This window comes from Lampris incognitus, chromosome 3, assembly GCF_029633865.1.
Source record: "Lampris incognitus isolate fLamInc1 chromosome 3, fLamInc1.hap2, whole genome shotgun sequence".
Classification (NCBI taxonomy): domain Eukaryota; kingdom Metazoa; phylum Chordata; class Actinopteri; order Lampriformes; family Lampridae; genus Lampris; species Lampris incognitus.
In genome coordinates this window covers 11,095,295-11,117,573 of record NC_079213.1, presented here as the reverse complement: position 1 = coordinate 11,117,573, position 22,279 = coordinate 11,095,295, and the positions used below count along the sequence as shown (strand labels likewise).

The following is a 22,279-nucleotide window of genomic DNA, read 5'->3' as shown; positions in this document are numbered from 1 at the left end:
GCACATAACAGGTCATCATTTCAACATGTGGGACAATCCTTTGTCAACAACATTACAAGTAAAACATGAAAAGGGAAAGTCAGTACAAAAGAGTGAGCAGCGGGGCACCCCGGTAGCGTGGAGGTCTATTCCGTTGCCTACCAACACGGGGCTAGCTAGTTCAAATCCCCGTGTTATCTCCGGCTTGGTCGGGTGCCCCTACAGACACAATTGGCCGTGTCTTCGGGTGGGAAGCTGGATGTGGGTATGTGTCCTGGTCGCTGCACTAGGGCCTCCTCTGGTCGGTCAGGGCGCCTGTTCAGGGGGGAATAGCGTGATCCTCCCACGCGCTATGTCCCCCTGGCGAAACTCCTCACTGTCAGGTGAAAAGAAGTGGCTGATGACTCCACATGTCTTGGAGGAGGCATGTGGTAGTCTGCAGCCCTCCCCGGATCCTCAGAAGGGGTGGAGCAGCGACCGGGATGGCTCGGAAGAGTGGGGTAATTGGCCGGATACAATTGGGGAGAAAAAGGGAGGGGGTGTACAGCATCATTTACACAGTAAAACAGAAAGTCGGAAGTGATGCTACAGGTTTGCCGCTTATAGTAATATTCGTCCAAAAATGATCCCACGTGGGGGCCTTATTCTTGTTTGTCAACAAGCTGTTTGAATTTTAAACTTCGGATTTTGTCCGATCTGAATCTTCTTTGTACACAAATGAATAAAAGATTATCATAGAGCACTGAGATGTTTTTGGGAAACTACTTTCACCCTGGAAAGTTGGAGGTTTGCTGTTTCGCATGTCTGTTGCAGGTAGCACACATTCCTGAATCAGTAATAGACCAAACTGTTTACTTGATTTGATCGTTTCAAAGGGTGTTTTTTTCCACATCTCTCCGTCATATTATGCCATCTGTTTCCAGTTGCCCTTTAAGATGGTGGTGTGCTCTTCTCGTAAGACTTGTCACAGACGATTACTTATATCTCGATGACAGTAACAGAATGGATGAAAGATGAAAAACAAAAACCGAATCCAATTTCATTGGAATAGATAAAGGGCTTGAATTCACATATGTGGCCTTATATGGCCCCATTCAGAGATGAAGTCAGTGATGTTTTGGGAGCAAACTCTGTCAACAAAGGCTACAATCAGAATCTGTAAGGCGATATGGAGAAATGGATTGCTACCTGATGGTCACAGTACATTTTATCCTGCACATATTACCTAAAAAGTTCCCAGTTGTGTAAGCTGATACCACAAATGCCTTTGGTAATATCCCATGTTTATTTCTGTTTGCGCTGAGCTCCCATTTACTTTCCCCTATTTTTTTTGGTTGTTTTTTTGGTAGAATCCCAAATTCCAGGAGCCTGTAACACTGGACTTCCTCGATGCCGAGTTGGAGGACGATATCAAAGTGGAGGTTGGGAGAAAAGATATTTTTTATTAATATTAGTTTATCTACTCACATTCAAATTCAACAGGTTTTTCAACTCTTATGATGCTGTCTTTCTTTGTGGACTGCAGATACGGAAAAAAATGATCGATGGTTTCACAGGAAACCAAACAATAGACACACTGCTGAAATCCCAAGATGAGGTAATTTTACACGGTTCGCATCAAATTAAGGATGTGGTAATCTGACGGGGTGAATATTCAGTGAACAAGCTGCGACATGTTTGCCTCTGCAGCGCTACATCGACCGAGAGCTGAGAACATACTCCTTCGCACCGGTGGTGGGGACAGACTACAGGTGAATGCCTCGGCTCTGTTTTCGGAGTTTGTGCAAAAATAGAAAGTCTGCACGTGGGAAACAACATTTGGTGACGTAAACCCAGCATTAAGAAAACACTCGCTGGTATGCATGGTCCCACTTGGAAAATTGTTTTGCTTCTGATTTGTCCAAGCCATTTTGCTCTCATGGGGGACCAAAACTTTGTTCAGAAGTTCATGACAAGCTCCGGCTACAGTTAACTGTAATCTGGATAAGGCCAATAGGGGACACTGTTCTCATCTTGCAGACAACACCCGGGAATGTGAGCCTCCTGCTAAAAATGCTGAACAGAACTGGATGAAAGCGTTCATGAGATGTTTGTTATGATGTATAGTTTCACATGTACAGTGCCTTTTCTTTTTTTTGCAATGTGGATATTATGTCTTGTGGGATTTTTCTCAAAGAAAATTGGCAAAAATTGAAAAAGGGTGGGTGCTGTGTGCGATGCAGACATGCACATGGTTTTGAATTGTGTTGTGCATGTGGTTCAAGTTTTGGCTAATGGAAAGGATACGTCTAGTTTGTGCAATGCACTGAAATGATGCTTGCACATCAGTGCTCAAAACAGCAGTGAATCAGAAATTTTAAATTTTAAAAATTTACAGTGTAATAAACAGACAGAAGAGGCAATCGTTCAAGCTGATGCAGTTCGTCACAGGAAGTTGAATCAGTTCATCTGGACACAACATTTATTGAGAGAGAAACGTGTCATCACTCATCTAAGTGACCTCCTCAGTCTCAGCTGACTGCAGGTATCCCCACCCTTTTAAACAATACAGCGGCATAACAACCGAAACCAACCATCAGTTTCATGTGCACGTTATAAATTTGTTTATAAGGGTGGGGATACCTTTACCTTATAAAGAGTTTCAATGGCAGTGAAACTCATTGTAACTCTAGTTAATGGTCACGGCAATTTGCATATGATACCAATCGTTGGTTTGGGTCGTTATGCCGCCGTATAGTTTATAAGGGTAGGGACGCCTGCAGTCAGCTGAGACTGAAGAGGTCACTTAGATGAGTGATGACATGTGTCCAGATGAGCTGATTCAACTTCCTGTGATTTCCTTACCTGGAGTACTGAGCATGCATCAAACCAATGAAGCAAGGGTCGGAAAAGAACAATGAATTAATTAGTAAGGAATAATTTGAAGTAAACTTGAATATTACTGGTCAGAGTGCAGTACAATACAAAAATACAATTGTTGCAGTGATATATCATGCATTTTGTGTGTGTGTTTGTGTGTCTTTCAGCCTAGCACTGGTTCTTCCAGTGTACAGCCAGCATTACATACGGGCCACGATCGGCGACACCATCACCCAGGCGAAATGTAAGTGCTTTTCTAAATCACATCTAACTTAAACATCATTCCAAGTCTGCCACACTTATTAACATTTATGCTGCGTTTACATGGACAATAGACAAACAGAGCTGGATGGAAAATGACTGCTAATTTTCCCCGATGACATTTATGCTCTCCATATAGGGCTGAGAGACGCTGGTGCCTCAGCTCATGGCTACTATCCATCATCATACCCACCCCTGCTGCTGCCGCCGCCACCACATACACACACACACACACACACACACACACACACACACACACAAACACTTAGACACAAACACAGGAACACACATATACACTTACAGAAACACACACACACACAAATTTGTACGCCAACTCGTCATACCATTGCCTTTTGTATCACCAAGGAAACACACCCACTCAGTTGCGGTCCTCTTTAAAGATGTGTTGCCAGACAATGGGACGTCGAGTCTCTAAATGGCTGCAGTGTCCCCTTTCACACATACAGTACTCATCAATTCATTTACGGCTTACCTCGCTGTGTGTGTGTGTGTGTGTGTGCATTCATGCAAGTATATATATATATATATATATATGTGTGCCTTTTTTGTGTGTCCTACTGGGGACTGTAGAGCAGATCAGAGGCCCCACATGTGACGCCCTGTCCTCTCACGTCTCTTCTGAGCCGTAGCTTTTCCCACCAGTAAAAGATGTCATTGACTCATAGTGTTACTCAAAGGGGTGTTTTATTGTGTGTTCAGTCATTTGGCGTTAAGATGGAGTCTTTCCTGGTGAGGGTCTGTCTCTCTTTCTCCTCTCTGGTTCCATCCATTTCGTCCATTTCTCTCCGTCTGCCTGTCTGCTTGTCGGTGGACAGCTGTAGGTCCATGAGATATTATGTGAATGTTGCAGTGAACCAATTTACATTTACACACATGCCAAGACAGGTGCACTCAGAAGCAACCCATGCACACAGATGAAAACCAGAAGAAACCCACACACACACACACACTCACTCTGATACTCGAAACAGGGTTTTTCTTCTTCTTCTTGGTGTTATTATTGCTTACGTTCATTGCTTACTTTGACGTTAACTCATCATATTGTTGTGAGCTGCAATATTCTTATTCAATGCTGATTTGAATAAAATATTGTGTAACCCAGTTTGACCTTTTTCCTGCCCCGGTCTCTTTCCAACCCCCCCACCCAACCACCACCATACCCCCCGACTCCTCTCCTCCCCTTCCTATTCTCCTGCCCTTCTCCTGAACTCTTGACCCTTCCTGGTGTCTTGGACCCCCGCAGCGTTTTTGGGCAAGTATTCACCTCTTGTGCTGCACCTTATAACCCCCCTGTCATCTCACTATCGCACCACCACCAACCGCTAAACTCCGTGAGAGAAAGCTCGTCTGGATCTGGCTCCGTTGCTTTGATATGCCCACCAAACATAACACCGTCCTCCTTCTTTATGTTGTTTTGACTGTGGCGAACGCACTAATGTGTGAGTCACACGTGGCCTTTATTTATTCACTCATTTTGTGAGTTCTGATGAAGAATGACTCCTAGATCACACTGATTCAAGCCCGTGTCTGCTAACACAAAGAGTGCTTTGCATGCAATGCAGTGCCGAGGCGTGTGTGTGTGTGTGTGTGTGTGTGTGTGTGTGTGTGTGTGTGTGTGTGTGTGTGTGCACACGTGCATTTCTGTGCCTGTTTATTTAACCCCCACCTGCTCCCCTGGCACTCAGATGTGGTTTTGGCACTAACCCGCTTTAGCAGAAAGAACAGAGGAGAGGATGTTTGAATGATTTTAAGGTGAAGCCATAAAAGAGAAAGCTGTGACTCTGCACTTAAAACATGAGCTGGTGTTCGTCGATTGTTTTTTTCTTTCCTCCCTTTAGTTTTTCCTTATTTGACTTATTCTGAGCTTTGCAGCCTTATTAAACAACTTTAATGAAAGACAGGGTTGATCCCGATACCCAGCCATCATCATCTCTCCTCCGTCTCTGTCTGAATGCTCCGTGCCGTTGTTTTGTTTTGCATTTGTTCCAGTCGTCTTTTTGTCGTTTGTGGTCATGGGCTCAAAATGTTCCTCACTAAATCTTTAAACCTCGTGGCTTCGCCAAACATTTCTGCTACCAAGCATGGGCTAATATGAAGGCCAACTTGCTTTAATCTGTGCTCAATTTGAGTTTTTATACCATGCCATCTTCTAAATAAGCTCAGCTTTCATGAGCCGACAAATCATAATGCTGGGGTTGTTGTTTTGCAGGGCGGACATGTTAAGGTTGATAAAAGTTTCAAAATCATCCACACTTTCATGAACTGCCTTGCTTTTATAAAATGGATCACGTCCAATCAGATCCCCCGATTCAGCTCGCCTTTTAAATCATCCCATTCAGTATGAAGTCCGTTCTTCGCTGCACGCATCATCCTTTGTACTAATCCCCATCCCTCAGAATCTGCAGCGTGAGACTGTGCTATCATCAGCGCCGGGATCGCATGTGAGATCAGCCAAAATAAGTGCTTGTCGCTCCTCTAATCTGTACCCGCTATCCATCATTATTAGATACTTTGTTGGATTACTAAGTAGTGACCAAATGTCAAAGGAAATGCACATGGATGCAATTATTTTCCAATCACGGCCACCAAAGAGGATGAGGAGTAGCCCATGTCGTCATGAGAAGTTTCACTCGGCCGTATAATCAGCTATCAGAGGGAATGGACCTTGGTGAATTTCAAAGCACCCTGGACCTTGCGGAGCGCTGAACCACAGTTAACATCCCACGGTCCATTCCAGTGCATTGTCATGTGAATACATTACTCACATGTAATAACTTAACAGATTTATCACCCAAAGAATGCTAATGCTAATGCTAAAAACACATCTAAACATGGCTAAATCCCAGTGTGGGAGGGTGGAGGGGATGCTAATTCCCTACAGTACCACATTTAAAGCCTCTCTTTCCCTGCTTGTCAGCATTGTCTCCGTTTTACATCCAAAGGCATAAAACCTTTTTGTTTGGGGTGCAATATTTCTATTCAGGGCTTGCTCTGTGAATAAAATATTGTGTGACCTTTGACCCCTGTGGTTTTTACCCTGTCTGGTTTTTTTTTCTTTTCTTCCCTCTCGTCTTAACCTCCCTGGGGATGAGTCTCTCGTTCACTCGCTTTCTCTCCGCTGGGATTTTTTTCCACTCCAGGGAAAGATGGCAAGTATTTTTTTTCCTCCTTTCTTCAGCCCTGTTTCTGAGCCTTGTTGATCTTTACCCAGTATGGTTGGCGAAGGTCTCCTCCACGCCATTAACCCGTTTACATTCATACCTGATTCACAGACGTTTGTCTCGAGAAATATACCTGTGCTGTGCAAAACTGCAGTAGCTCTAATGTCTAGTTTTACTGTGTAAAGTTGTGTATGTGGAGCTCTTCTGCCTTAATTGAATGCCCTGGCACTTAAGTCACATTTATGGCAACATTTTTCATTCATTTCACTGTTCTTATGGATGTTCTCACCTGCTGGTGCACTGTCAACCAGCAAACTGTTGTAAAGGTTCTATTTATTCCGCTATGTGGAGTACCATGTCATCTGCATATAATGATAATGTTGGTTTCCAATTAACCAGTATCAGTTTTAAAATGTCTGTTTTAAAGGCTTAGAAAGACTAATTGCTCTCTACCTTCCTCTAGTCTCTGAGAGCCTACTAGCTGACAAGTTTGATGAGTATGGCTATACGTTCATTGCTCCAAGGTAAGGCGATGATAAAATATTAAAGCAGTGTTTTGTTGCAGAACAGGGTATTTGTGTTTCTACCATAGCTTCTGCAAGTTTGCATAGAGGCCTAATGGAGACCTCAACATTGACTGTTTTTATAGGGAGTACTGTAAGGACTTGAAGCCATCTGACAACAACACAGAGTTCCTCATGGAGTTCAACAATTACATCGACAGGAAGACTCCAAACAACCCCATGTGTGAGTAAAACCGCTCCATCCTGCACCTCCCACCTGAAATTAAAGGAAAACATCTTTTTCCACATTATCTCCATATGTATGCATGTTTTGGGATAACACTCCATCAGCAGTCATAACAATGAGCGGTCTTCTATGTATCTCTGTCACACCGCTGAAATTGCATCCGCTGGTGACTTTATTGGCAGGCAATCTGTGCATGTGGGAATGTACTTCCTGGTTTGTCAGTAGACTGCATTGTGTAAAAGAATGCAAATAAAAATGCCACATACAGCTGTATAATCTAGTGTTGTTATTTGCATTTTCTTATACAGCTGCATGTAGCATGCGTTTTCGTATTCTCTTACACAGTGCAGCCTATACACAAACCAGGAAGTATTTTTTCACATTCACAGACTTTTTTGCAGAATTCTGGCCCTATTTAAGACACACAAAGAAGACACAGAGATAATGTTGTGCCACTGTAATAGATGCAATCAATTTCTTTGTGTCTAGTGTCATCATCCCTTATGAGAACTGGATAGAAACCACTTATACTGGGTATATTTTATATGGTTCTCCACTACGGTGTGCTTGGCCTACGCTCTCGCCAGAGACTCCCATTTACATCTCAAAGGGCAGCTAAGCTTTACAGTATCGGCTACAGTATGTAGACATGAATGAATCAAGGCCATCTGGCTCGGCATTTGGGTGTGTATTGAACATTTAATGGAAGACAGCCAACTGAACTTATTCCCAGAGCTCTCCCCTTCCAGTGAAATACAGGTCTGGCCTGATGGCTGCGCGGTGTGCATGACCAGAAAGAGCTTTGTACCATTGAACCCTGTGTTAGTGTTACCCATTTGATGCTAACTCTAAAAGTCTGACCATCACACGGCTGAGTGCACATGTGTGAGGCACGTCGGCTTAGATGTGACACACACACACACACACTAACACACACACACAATCCACCAGTAATATGCCTTCCACACCCCACCTATAGCCGTTCAACCTCATCCAATTACTGTGTGTTTGTGAGAAAGTGCAGGACACGTCAAGCCGAGAGCACGAGCGGAGCAATAAAACGCAAATCAGGGGCCAAGTGGACCTTCTCCCCGTACATCTGACCAACGCATTAACATCCGTGCCATCGCTCGCATACACTCGTTGGTGCGTAACGGTTGCTCATCCGCCTTTGTTTTCCACCCCTCCTTTTAACAAATGAGGCCCCCGCCACCGCCAATGTTTATAAACGGGCCCCGTTTTATTGTATCAGAGGCTAGTTTCACCGTTTTGCGTGTTAAAAGTCACTTCAATCTTCCCAACCGGGGAACAGTCGACTTCATAAAAGTTGTCACGCTGTTTCAGTATCGACTATTTAGGTTGATGGAGTTGGCCTTTAGGATAAGAGAGAGAGTGAGAGAGAGAGAGCGAAAGAGTGATCATGGCCCGTGTGGACTATTGCTGGCTTGAGTGTTGTTACACGCTTTCCATGTTTAAGCCACTGCAGTGGCGACTAAGATGGAAGTACATTAGGAATTCCTGGGCTGCCTTCAATAAAGCAGCCCTAATGAAAACCACCGGAGGAGCGACGGTGGGTAAAGTGTTGCGCCAGCTGTTTTCTCTGATGTGTGTGGCGTGTCGTAAAGGTGGGTGGATGGAAGGGTGGGTGGGTGGGTGGGTGGGTGGAGTGGTGCTGAGCCTCGACATTAATGGACTGGAGTTAGTCGTTGAGTTCAAAGTGGCGGGCGGGTTTAAGAAAGGGGTCGGAGGGGGCTTTTGATCGGCCCCTCGGACCGCGCGCGTTGTTCGCGTCGCGTGGTCGTGTTGGGTGTCTCCGAAAATTATTTGCTACACGTACACAACATTAGCCACCAACAACTCACCTTCCCACCACACACACACGCACACACACACACACACACCTGTGCGGTGTGTGGAAACGAAGTACCTGTTTTAACGGGCTTCCCGCTTTTTAAGGCGCGTGGCATGAGATGAGGGACATGGCGTGAGACGGGGAACACGGCTTGAGACGAGGCACACAGCGTGAGACGGGGGACACAGCGTGAGATGAGGGACATGGTGTGAGACAGGGGACACGGTGTGAGACGAGGGACATGGCGTGAGACAGGGGACACGGTGTGAGACGAGGGACCCGGCGTGAGACAGGGGACACGGTGTGAGACGAGGGACCCGGCGTGAGACGGGGGACACGGAGACCCATCGAGTTGTTGTCGGTGTTGGTCACGTTATTAGAGCAAAAGAGAAACAGAATAGCTCTCCTCCACCTCTCTTCCTGTTCTCTCTATCCTCTGTGATGCCCCCGCTCTCTGTCCTCTCCATCTGTCTGACTGTCTCTTCCACCATTTACCCCGTGTCACCTGTCCTCATCCCTTCTTGCTTTCTTTTCCTTTCTTTCTTTCGTTCTCTCCTGTCAAGCAGTTTATTTTCTGCCTCTTTGTCTCTTTCTCTCGTTCTTTCTTTTGTTTGTTTGATTTTTCTTTTTTCTTTCTTTCATGCTCTTTTTTCTCCTTTCTTTTTCTCCTGTCAAGCAGTCTAGTTTCTGTCTCTTCGTTTCTTTCTCTCATTCTTTCGTTTATTTGTTTTTTCTTCTTTTTCTTTCTATCATGCTCTTTTCCCCCATTTTTCTCTTTTCTTTTGTGCTCTTTGTCCCCTTTCTTTTTCTATTTCTCCTGTCGAGCAGTCTATTTTCTGCCTCTTCATCTCTTTCTCTCGTTCCTTCTTTTGTTTTTGTTTTTTCTTCGTTCTTTTTTCTTTCTGTCGTGCTGTGTTTTCCTCCTCTTCCTCTCTGTCTTTCGATCCTTTTCTTTCTTTCTCTCTGTCCGTTGCCTTGTCTGTACTTCTGTGTCCACGTGGGTTGTCCCATGCGTCCCAGCAGATGTCTGTTACTCAGCAGACCAGTCGGTCTGAAACAGCAGCGATGACTCTCATCACCGTGTGACTCACCTTCACTGCTGCCGACCGTGGGGGGCCTACTGCCCCCTTTAACCCCTGCCTATCAGCCCTCCTGCCCGTCAGCCCTCCTGCCCGTCAGCCCTCCTGTCCGTCAGCCCTCCTGCCCATCAGCCCTCCTGCCTGTCAGCCCGTCAGCCCTCCTGCCCATCAGCCCTCCTGCCTGTCAGCCCGTCAGCCCTCCTGCCCGTCAGCCCTCCCACCCATCAGCCCCGCGGCAGAGAAAAACCTGTCCAGGGTTTTATTTGTTGTGGTTCAAACCGTGCTTTGGTCCCTTTGCAGGCAACGTGGAGTTGGTGAACCGGCTGCTGCTGGACGCCGGCATCACCTCCGACCTGATCAAGATTTGGAAGGAGAGGGAGCTGCAGTAAGTCAAGTACACAAGTCGCCGCTCGCTGCAAAACTCCCAGAGTATTTCCCATATTGATTCCCAGTGTGTTTATTATGGTCCAACAAAGCAAATTGAAATGTGGCTCCAATTACTTGTGACTTCGTATTTAGCGATACACTCCCGACGAGAGCAACGAGATGCAGATGGCAACATGACGTTGGACTCACTAGTAAATGTCGCTCAGGCATAAAAGCACATTCCAGAGTTTGGAAACGAAATGTTTTATGGCGTCTTTCTGTCCTGTCTTTCAGGCATGGTGTGGTGGCCAGATATGTCACCACTGACGGAGGGATCACACGAGTCTTCCCCAAAAGGTGATTTTGGATGTTACTCCACAGATAACCATGTTCTGTACGAGTCCCCGGTGGGTTCTGATGATCCAACATGACATGTGCTGTTCTGGTAAACCCATAAAGGATACCTGGAGAACAGAGTCGCCAAACTACATCCCCCGTAAATGCCATCGCCGCACTGCTCTTGAACAAATCATTTTTACTTCTGCTCAGCCAGTTTCGTGTGTGTGTGTGTGTGTGTGTGTGTGTGTGTGTGTGTGTGTGTGTGTGTGTGTGTGTGTGTTTTTACAGTGCTGGGCAGTACTGGAAGCATGACCCAGAGACGTACGAATCAAGTTTCTACAAGAGGAGTCTGGACAACGATCTGTACATTTTCACACCAACACCCTACCTCACTAACGAAAACGGTAATTGATGGTCCGCTGTGCATTTGTGTGTGTGTGTGTGTGTGTGTATATGAAATAATCCATTTCTCTGTCTTCTCACAGTAAGTGATGACTCAGTCCTGGTCAGCAGAGCAGTAGACCTCACAATAAATGACATCACACTGAAACCAGCAGGTAAGGCCCAACACACACACACACACACACACACACACACACACACACACACACACACACACACACACACACAGTGAGTGGCTTTCGTTTATGCAGCCATACTCCTCATTTTTCTGTTTCTCCCTCTCCCTCTGACATACACACACAAACACACACAAGCTGCACATCATGTTGTCTGCTTCTCTATGATCCTCGGCCAAGTTTTCCTTTTCTGAGTTCAGAGAGTAAAGTTAACACGGAGGTCCACCATGATCTAAAGTGTCTGGCTCCGTGTGTTTGATCCTAGTGGTCGGCGTGAAGTTGGACATCAGTGCCTGGATGTCTAGCTTTATCAACACCACGCAGAGGACCAATGTGAGTAGATTCCTATCTCCCGAAACACACATACTGATCTGGCTCAACGCCCCTCCGTGAAACCACTGGTCATTCCTGCAGAGTGTGTCAGAGCTATGTGAGAAATCTTGTGGGACTCATCAGCCCTGTGCTTGCTTTTGAACTGTTTGTCGGTGAGATCAAAATTTAGTAGCAGCTCCGACAGTGTTATCTGCGTATACGCAATCCTGTTGCTCAACCCCGTCTTTACAACAGGGAAAGTCTCTAAACTATTTCAGGCCTGAAGGAATATAAATGTCACAGGCCTACACAGAAATACTGCACCATCATATTTAGACAAGTAGGTCAGGTGAATCGGCCATACTAAATCGTCCCTAGGTGCAAATGTGTGTGTTGGCCCTGTGATGGTCTGGCGGCCTGTCCGGGGTGTCTCCCTGCCTGCCACCCAATGACTGCTGGGATAGGCTCCAGCATCCCCACAACCCTGAGAGCAGGATAAGTGGTTTGGATAATGGATCAATGGAAGTTGAGTCTGAGGGTTGTGTGCACACACAAAAAAAACCAAACAAACGAGAAAAGAACAATTTGAAGAAATCTGAAGGTGATATATATATATATATACATCCTGTCATCGTATGGTCTTTTTGAGGTATCTGATATCATAGTGTGGGAATGAGTGCATGTTCCAGTGGGATTCAACATTCGGCGCACTCGTGAGAACAAATTTGGGTGGTGAAGAATGTTTCCTGATTCAGACTTTGAGTCCTCTTAGCTGTTTCTCCCAAGAACAAAATTAAGCAAAATTTTATAAAAAATGAGCATCCGGGTGGCGTGGCAGTCTATTCGTTGCCTACCAACACCTCTGACTTGGTTGGGTGTCTCTACAGACACAATTGGTCGTGTCTGCGGGTGGGAAGCCGGATGTGGGTATGTGTCCTGGTCGCTGCACTAGCGCCTCCTCTGGTTGGTTGGGGCACCTGATCGGGGGGGGGGGTAGCATGGTCCTCCCACGTGCTACGTCCCCCTGATGAAACTCCTTACTGTCAGGTGAAAAGAAGTGGCCGGTGACTCCATATGTATCGGGGGAGGCATGTGGTAGTCTGCAGCCCTCCCCAGATTGGCAGAGGGGGTGGAGCAGTGACCGGGACGGCTCGGAAGAGTGGGGTAATTGGCCGGATACAACAGGGGGTGCAAAAAAAAAAATATGAAAAATCTCCAGAGAATGTTTTCTCATGAGGCCCCACAACACAACGTCTTCACCCACATGTCTCCATGTTTGCATAAAGCTTTATAACTGCCCTGCTCGTTCACAGTGTAATGATGAGATCTGTGGCTGCCAGCGGAACGATGTGGTAAGAGGCATCTGTCAGTGAGCAATGTGCTACCTCATAATGAACCCTTACCTATCTCTTAGTATTGTAAACCTACCTCATATGAATCATCATAATGAATCCATTGATGGTGGTGGGTGGGGGGGGTGTTATCACCCCCACACCCCCTCTGTGAGGCGGTGGTTTCATCCTGCATCTGTTTGTGTGTGTGGTTTCAGTATGTGGACTGTGTCATTCTGGATGACGGGGGTTTTTTGGTGATGGCCAATCGGGACGATTACATCGATCAGGTGGGTTTCTTGAAGCACTTTGTGTACTGTTGTTCTCCTCGGTCAAAGCAGCCGAGTGCAACTCAAGTGAACCAAAATCGACTCTCGTTCTAAATTATTCATGACCGAAATCAAAGCAGAATGTCTTGGAAGCCAACGCGCGGCCCCTAAGAAAGTGAACTGCCGTCGGCTCGACCTGTTCCGAACTGGATTCTGCCCCTAATGGCCCCAAGTATAAACAAACAACTCATGCCAGTCGAACCTGATTTGACCTTTGTTTTACTACCACCAACAAACACACACATACACACACAGCCAAATGCACACTTGCTTTGGCTCACACACTTCCACACAAAGCAGCCCCCCGCCCCCCGGCCGTCGTTCCCCATCCTAAAATTCGGCGGTGGGCCCCCGCTGTAGTCTGAGTAAATGTTTTTTCATGCGGCCATGGTTCTTTCCTAATCAGGCCTGGGTGTGCGCTGGATAAATCAGTCCCCCTCTGAAGTTTGGCAGCGGCACTAAAACCCGGGGACCTGAGGCCTTGTTTGGAGTGGACCGTGTGCTCTCAATCATATTTCCTACAGGAGCACGGGCTCTCTCATTTGGCCTCACTCCGCTCGCTCCCTCTTTCCATCTCTCTCTCTCCCCTTTTCTCTCCGTCACTTTCTCACCCTCTTTATGTCTCTCCCCAGCTTTCTCCTTCTCCTTTATTTTTCTCCCTGCCCCTCGGGGAGTCTGCAGCCAGCGGGGCTGTGACTGTTAATTCATTATTTGTGTTATTGCACAGGGAAAGAGGAGAAGGCTCCCTTTTTCCTTATAGATTGAGAGATTTATATTTCTTTTAGCCCCCAGAAGAAAAAAAAGTGGGGGTAATGGATATGGGGGGAGGACGGGTTGTTAACTGTGACCCTACCAAGTCGAGGGAAGGGGATAGCTTTGGTTTCCTCAGCTCAATTATGCAGTACGTACGTGTATGGACACACACACACACACACACCCCAGAGAGCAAGAGGGAATGAAGACAATATTTTGTGCTGCATACTTCCTTGTGGAAACACAAATAAAAGTATTCAAACATTTCCTCGCACACACATAATCACGTCACACCTCTGAGATGCCGAGACAAACCACTTCCTCCGAATAAAAGTTATGGCTTCCTAGTGGACCGTGTTAATCAGATTAGACTGAAGTACATCATCCCAGTTCAGAGTTGATTTACTAAGTGTGTGCGTCCACATGTCTGCATTTAGTGGGTGTTTGAACGTGTTCACACGAGAGCGCACATACACACACACACACACACACAGAGGCTAAACCCATGCAGTGTTTGTGTGCATGGGTGGCAGAGGCTACGCTGACTTGAGGTTGAAAGCATCAGAGGGGTTTGGCAGTCTATAAAATGAAAATATTGAGGAATTTCTTTGTCGGCCACATCAACAGTGTGAGTTTATGAAGGTCTCTGGCGCACACACACAATCTGTTGTAACTGCTCCTTGTTACTGAAATCACCTGTGCAGCAGAACTGAGTGGTTGTGAGTGGCTGGGTTGTGTGTGTGTGTGTGTGTGTGTGTGTGTGTGTGTGTGTGTGTGTGTGTGTGTGTGTGTGTGTTAGAGGAGCTGCTTAAATGAGTGTAGGATCCATGAGGGATGAAGTGTTACTATCTCTAAAAAGAAATATATGGGTGTTCGGGTAGCATAGCGGTCTATTCGGTTGCCTACTAACACGGGGATCGCCGGTTCGAATCCCCGTGTTACCTTCGGCTTGGTCAGGCGTCCCTACAGACACAATTGGCCGTGTCTGCGAGTGGGAAGCTGGATGTAGTGGGTATGTGTCCTGGTCGCTGCACTAGCGTCTTCTCTGGTCGGTCAGGGCGCCTGTTTGGGGGGGAGGGGGAACGGGGGAATAGCGTGATCCCCCACGCGCTACATCCCCCTGGGGAAACTCCTCACTGTCAGGTGAAAAGAAGCAGCTGGCGACTCCACACGCAGTGTGGTGAATTAGCTGAATTAGACCATTAGCCAGGGTTAGCTTGTATGTGTTTGTGTGTATGTGTGCGCTCACCCATGTCAATTACATGTGTGTGTAACATCAGTATGTGTGTGTATCTGTGTGCTAGACGTGTTTCTTGTCCTCTGTGCTACATTAACGCCCTGTGGTGAACGGGTTGGCCTGGTTTGCAGATCGGCCGGTTCTTCGGCGTGGTGGACCCGATCCTGATGGTGAGCCTGGTCAACTCATCCCTGTTCACCCTCAAGAAGACCTTCGACTACCAGTCCCTCTGTGACCCCGAGAGGGAGAGCAAGGCAGCTGCCGGTCTGCGATCTGTCTACGTGGTGAGTTACATAAACCAGAGACTGCACACACACACACACACACACACACACACACACACACACGAGCTAATTTACACACCTGAACGCACATGTTCAAACATCTAGACATATACACAAATACTATATGTCACTCTCCTTTCTCTCTCTTTCTCTCTCCCTCTTTCTCACAGAGCCCATGTGCACACACACACACACACACTTGCAAGGGGACACACTCATACTCATAAATGCTCACACAAATGGCCAGGCACAAGTACACATGCACTCATTCACACTCATACCAACTCTTGCTCATGTACATTTCAAATAGTCTCCCTCTCTTCATCACTCTCTCACTCACTCACTCACTCTCTCTCACTCTCCTCTCACTCACTCACTCACTCTCTCTCACTCTCCTCTCTCTCATGCTGTCTCCCACTCACTCACTCTCACTCTCTCTCCCACTCACTCGCTCACTCTCCCCTCACTCTCACTCACTCACTCACTCACTCACTCACTCACTCACACATTCACTCTCTCTTACTCTCCTCTCTCTCATGCTTTCTCCCACTCACTCTCACTCTCTCTCCCACTCACTCGCTCACTCCCCCCTCACTCACTCACTCTCTCTCACACACTCCCACTCTCTCACTCACTCTCTCTCTCTCTCATTCAATCACTCTCACTCACACTCTCCTCTCTTTCACACACTCTCTCACTCGCACTCTCCTCTCTTTCACGCACTCTCTCACTCGCACTCTCCTCTCTTTCACTCGCTCTCTCACTCACTGTTGCTCACACTCTCTCTCTCACACTCTCCGACTCACTCTTTCTCTCACTCACTCTCTCATTCTCAGTCACTCTCACTCTTCTCTCTCACTCACTCACTCTCTCACACAGTCTCTCTCTCACACACTCTGTCACTCTCTCTCTCACTCACTCACTCACACAAACACACACACTTGGAAGGGGACACACTCATACTCATAAATGCTCACACAAATGCACTCATTCACACTCATACCAACTCTTGCTCATGTACATTTCAAATGCCCCCCCCCATTCATTCACTCACTCACTCACTCACTCTCACACACACACACACACACACACACACACACACACACACACACACACACACACACATACATACACACACAGAGCGGGCCATAAATCCTGATAAAGGAGAGCAGAGGGGGAGCAGAGGGTATGGTGAAAGCGTTAGAGAGGGAGCTGGACTAACTCGTAGTAACAGGATTAGGTGGTCTGCCTCACTTGGCTAGCGCTCAGACTGACATAAAGAGGCGATATATTTCATGACTTAGGAAATACTGTGCGGTGGTGCGTGCATTGATGAAACGCTCTTGGATGGGGGAGAGGTGTTTTAAGGGGGAACCGGACAAAATATGCACATCCGAGCATTTGAAAACATTCGATTCGTCGCACTTTTAACAAATGCAAAGATGTTGTCGCACTAATTCCTGTGATCCGTTCAGACCACACACACAACTGTGCATGTAATTTCCTGACTGGGTCCACACAAAAACATGTACTGCCCACCGTGATGACCAAGGTGAGATGAAAGACGCGATATATGGCTGATCAAAGATGCGGTCTCGAACCGGGGATACCTTTTACATGGTTGATTAAAAGTCCTTGATGACTCAACACACATTCAAGCAAGGAGAGAGGACGAGGCCCCGATTCACCAAAACAAGGCCCTCGCATGCTAAACATAATCAGAACAATGTGCTGGGCCTTTCATCCAAACCATGTGGTGTTTCTTTTTGTCACTGACTGTTTGGGTATTTATACTAGCACGTGCCGAGGGGGGCTATTGTGCTAATTTGTTAAGAAAGACGTGGAAATAGCATGTAACTGTACTTAGCTCCACCACTGCATCACAAATGGAGGTTAAGAGTGGGTTGAAATCTCTGACCAAGTTCAAATGACGTATTAGAAATTTAAACTTTTGGGGCATCTGGGTAGCATAGCGGTCTATTCCGTTGCCTACCGACACGGGGATCGCCGGTTCAAATCCCCGTGTTACCTCCGGCTTGGTTGGGCGTCCCTACAGACACAACTGGCTGTGTCTGCTGGTGGGAAGCCGGATGTGGGTATGTGTCCTGGTCGCTGCACTAGCGCCAAATCTGGTTGGTCGGGGCACCTGTTCAGGGGGGAGGGGGAATAGCGTGATCTTCCCACACACTAGGTCCCCCTGGCGAAACTCCTCACTGTCAGGTGAAAAGAAGCGGCTGGCGACTCCACATGTATCGGAGGAGGCATGTGGTAGTCTGCAGCCCTCCCCGAATTGGCAGAGGGGGTGGAGCAGTGACTGGGATGGCTTGGAAGAATGGGGTAATTGGCCAAGTACAAATGGAGAGAAAAATAAAATTCAAAGTTAAGTTAAATGAGATTTAAATTGCAATTTTTACACTTTTTACTTTCAGTTTCATGTTTCCTTGCACCACTGTCCTTCCTCGTGTTGATTCCAGTGTTTTTGTCTCTCACAGCCTACCATAGCAGATATTTTGAATGTTGCATGGTGGGGCACCGCTGCAGCCTGGTGAGTCTTGTGAACTATTCCTATGTAATGTAGTATTGCAATAGTGATGTCTTTTCATAATAAGATGCTCGCTATTTTCATGAAATGATGCCCTATTATCCAAAATGATACTGTACATCACACAACATCACATAATGATACTGTACATTACACAAAATCACATAATGATACTGTACATTACACAAAATCACAATGATACTGTACATGACACCAAATCACATAATGATACTGTACATCACACAAAATCAGAAAAAGATATTGTGCATCACACAAAGTCACAATGATACTGTACATCACACAAAATCACAAAATGGTACTGTACACACAAAATGATACTGTACATCACACAAAGTCACAATGATACTGTACATCACACAAAATCACATAATGATACTATACATTACACAAAATCACAATGATACTGTACATCACACAAAATCACATAATGATACTATACATTACACAAAATCACATTGATACTGTACATCACACAAAATCACATAATGATACTGTACATCACACAAAATCACAAAATGATACTGTACATTACACAATCACAAAATGATACTGTACATCACACAAAATCACATAATGATACTGTACATCACACAAAGTCACATAATGATACTGTACATCACACAAAATCACAAAATGATACTGTACATTACACAGTCACATAATGATACTGTACATCACACAACATCACATAATGATACTGTACATTACACAAAATCACAAAATGATACTGTACATCACACAAAATCACAAAATGATACTGTACATCACAAAAAATCACATAATAATACTGTACATCACACAAAATCAGAAAAAGATACTGTAAATCACACAAACTCACATAATGAAGGGAGAAGGAGAGAAGATCCCTTGAGGTGTAAGTTGATTTTGTTTTACTCAAAGTGGAGTCAAGCAGTAATAACTTTTGGATTAGATATAATAAAATTAATTGGAGATTAATTTGTTAAATGTTTGAACAGCTCCAGAGACGATTCGTATCTCAGTATTTACTTCATCACATCCTTCCCACTGTTGTGATTTCATTTCATAACTTTACAAGTTATTCGAGGTTCGTAATGTTAATTAATCCTAAATTAAATCAGTTGCAGATGTTTTTTACACAGATTTTGGCGATATAGAATTTTTTTATCCAGTGTGTATACACCTGAGGATTGATTTGCTTGTTTGTGTGTTTGATTCCAGGTCAATCCTGCAGCAGTTACTGGTCAGCATCACGTTCCCCAGTTTTCTGGAAGCAGGTGAGCTCTCATTGAGATATTCATCGCACATTTCAGCAGCAATACCAGAGCACATTCTGAGTTCTCAGCGTAGCAGAGTTCCTCAGAAAATTACTCATAATACTTTCACATGCTGCTGAGCTCATATTTCCACATTCACCGCAGTGAAAAAAGTGTAGCGCAGAATAAGAGGACGGCTGCTCGTCTCTCGAGTAAGATGTTTTGCGAGATGGGAATAGGCAGCGGAGCTCCAGCTGGTTCAGATGTCCTCATTATGGAAATGAAATGGTAAAAAATGTCCATTTCTAGTCATGGTGACGAGGCCTTAAAAAGTATTGAACAAACCATTTTCGAGACACTGACACAGTACGCATCAGGCGGGTACCACAAGCAGAGACTATTTATTCAGCGAGGACATGGATCTGAAGATCTGAGCCCTCATTTGTCCTCTTAGCATTTGCAAGTGTACATCTTGTCAAACAATCGCCTGTGTGTGTGTGTCTGTGGGGGGGGGGGTGTTTGAGTGCACAAGTATGTAAGTGTGTAATTTAATGCCTGCAGATTGAAAGCATCCGAGCTGTACGTCCACTACTTAAACTGCGTCTGAATATTCAAATCCCTTATCTCAGTGCATATGAATCATGCAGTGGATGTGTGTATTTTGCGTGTTGTCATGGCGAAGCAGCAACACACACTTGACTGTAACTGGAGATTTGAAAACATTTTTGGCCCGTGTCTGACTGGCCTCTTCAGCTCTGTAGGGAATCTGGCGTGGTGCTCTGACTTCATTTCAACATCTTGTATTCCTGGATGACTGATGGGAAATCTACACGGACATTTTGCAAGTGTGTTTTTCTGTGTGCGTACATTTGTCCACCTGCGCGCATCGCTCAGCAGTGTGTATCTGTGGGTGTCTGGGTAGCACGGCAGTCTATTCCATTGCCTGCCAACACGGGGATTGCTGTTTCGAATCCCCATGTTACCTCCGGCCTGGGTTGGGTGTCCCTACAGACACAATTGGCCGTGCCTGCAGGCGGCCAGATGTGGGTATGTGTCCTGGTCGCTGCATTGGTGCCTCCTCTGGTCGGTCAGAGCACCTGTTCAGGGGGGAGGGGGAACTGGGGGGAATAGCGTGATCCTCCCACATGCTACATCCCCCTGGTGAAACTCCTGTGTCAGGTGAAACTCCTCACTGTCAGGTGAAAAGAAGCGGCTGGCAACCCCACATGTATTGGAGGAGGCATGTGGTAGTCTGCAGCCCTCCCAGGATCGGCAGAGGGGGTGGTGCAGTGACCGGGACAGCCCGGAAGAGTGGGGTAATTGGCCGGATACAATTGAGGAGAAGGGAGGGGGGGTCCAAAACAACAACAATGTGTGTTTGTGTGCACTTCCACAGCTGATCTCGATGACGACCTGGCGGATGTCATGTCCAAGGAGGGCTGCATCACCCAGCAAACGCAGTACTTCTTCAAGAACAGCGAGCGCACCGTCCGAGGAAACGTGGGCTGTGAGAACTGTACTAGGTAAAACAAATAACCCACACACACCTCAAGGAAGGGTATCGGGCAATTTAGGAACTCATCTTTCGGTGATGTTTCTCAACTGCACCGCAAACACACACTCGAGCAACCAGTATGTAGACTCACACTCACGTAGCACAGTTAAGGCTCAAACTCATTCCCGAAGTTCTTGCCCACGCGTCCATCCATGGGACAGACATGGAGTCCCCAGAGGCGGCACTGAGAGGTGGGCAGTAAAAAATCCACATGCCTGGAAGGTGATGTCAAGTCACTAGTGTGGACCACTGTTCTGGCACGTGTGTGTGTGTGTGTGTGTGTGTGTATGTGTGTGTGTGTGTGTACCGTCAGGTATGTGTGAGCGTGTGCGCGTAGCTCATTTTAAAGCCCCCTCTTGCCACCTAATGGAGTGCCTGCCCACATGCGTTCCCGCACATTAGCCGCATGCACGTTTCATTTTAACGACGGCCATAAAAAGAGCAGAGAAAATCATTTGTGGCCTGGCGGCATGTGGGTCCCGGCAGAGGGCTCGGGGGACAGAGGGGTGGCCGGGCAATAGATGTGGGCCCTCCTATGAAGGAACGGTGTCGTGAAACTTGATTTAACCCACCCGAAAATGCTTTTCATCGTGTTTCTCAGCCGATCCCATACAGGCCGACCGAGCTGGGGGAGTGTGAAGCTCTCGGTTATGTCATGCAGCGAACAGCGGTGAACCTGAGGGGGTGAGGGGGGGTATTGACGTGTGTATTTGATTTAAACAAATGTGCCTGGAGTTTTGCTGCTGGCCATGAGTCTAGTGAGGAAATCAACAGTGTACCCCGTCACAGGGAGAGGGATCAGAAACACGCTCAAATTCATTCGTCTCTTGAAAACATCTTAAAATGAAGTCAGAGTCTCGGCTTCCCTGGACACCCGTCCACACTGTCTTCCTCTCTGCTGTGTCTCCCTTTGTTCCAGGATCTACCATGCTGAAAAGATGCCCAAAACCAACCTGGTCTTCATCATTGCGGATGCCAAACACACCTGTCTGTCATGTGACGTCAAACCGCTGATTCAGGATGAGCAGCCCTGTATCCTTTACCCAGCGTGGAGACCAGCGACCGGCCAACAGCTTGTACATGTGATGCTGTCAGCACCAGTCAGCTGTCTCTTTCCTGTCAAGTCGGTATTGTTGAATGAACACTCAATGTTTAGGCACCATGCTAATCCCGACTCTTTTATGCTGTTGGCAAGATAATTTTTCTGTTGCCTACCAACACGGGGATCGCCGGTTCAAATCCCCGTATTGCGTCCGGCTTGGTCAGGCATCCCTACAGACACAATTGGCCGTGTCTACAGGTGGGAAGCCAGATGTGGGTATGTGTCCTTGTCGCTGTGCTAGCGCCTCCTCTGGTCGGTTGGGGAGCTTGTTCGGGGGGAAGGGGGATAGCATGATCCTCCCACGCGCTACACCCCCCTGGTGAAACTCCTCAC

At 46.5% G+C, this 22,279-nt stretch overlaps 1 protein-coding gene across 1 annotated transcript in view; it reads left to right on the top strand.

Annotated features, from left to right (window-relative positions):
• The window catches only part of cacna2d1a (calcium channel, voltage-dependent, alpha 2/delta subunit 1a), a 152,827-nt gene that overhangs the window by 118,754 nt on the left and 11,794 nt on the right, over positions 1-22,279 (top strand). Inside the window, 17 exon segments of the mRNA XM_056275601.1 lie at positions 1,329-1,400; positions 1,505-1,576; positions 1,669-1,730; positions 3,006-3,082; positions 6,715-6,805; positions 6,931-7,028; positions 10,263-10,347; positions 10,623-10,685; positions 10,956-11,071; positions 11,153-11,224; positions 11,511-11,578; positions 13,107-13,178; positions 15,339-15,491; positions 17,984-18,036; positions 19,255-19,310; positions 20,686-20,812; positions 21,764-21,876. Of these exon segments, the coding sequence (XP_056131576.1) occupies positions 1,329-1,400; positions 1,505-1,576; positions 1,669-1,730; positions 3,006-3,082; positions 6,715-6,805; positions 6,931-7,028; positions 10,263-10,347; positions 10,623-10,685; positions 10,956-11,071; positions 11,153-11,224; positions 11,511-11,578; positions 13,107-13,178; positions 15,339-15,491; positions 17,984-18,036; positions 19,255-19,310; positions 20,686-20,812; positions 21,764-21,876 (1,450 nt within the window).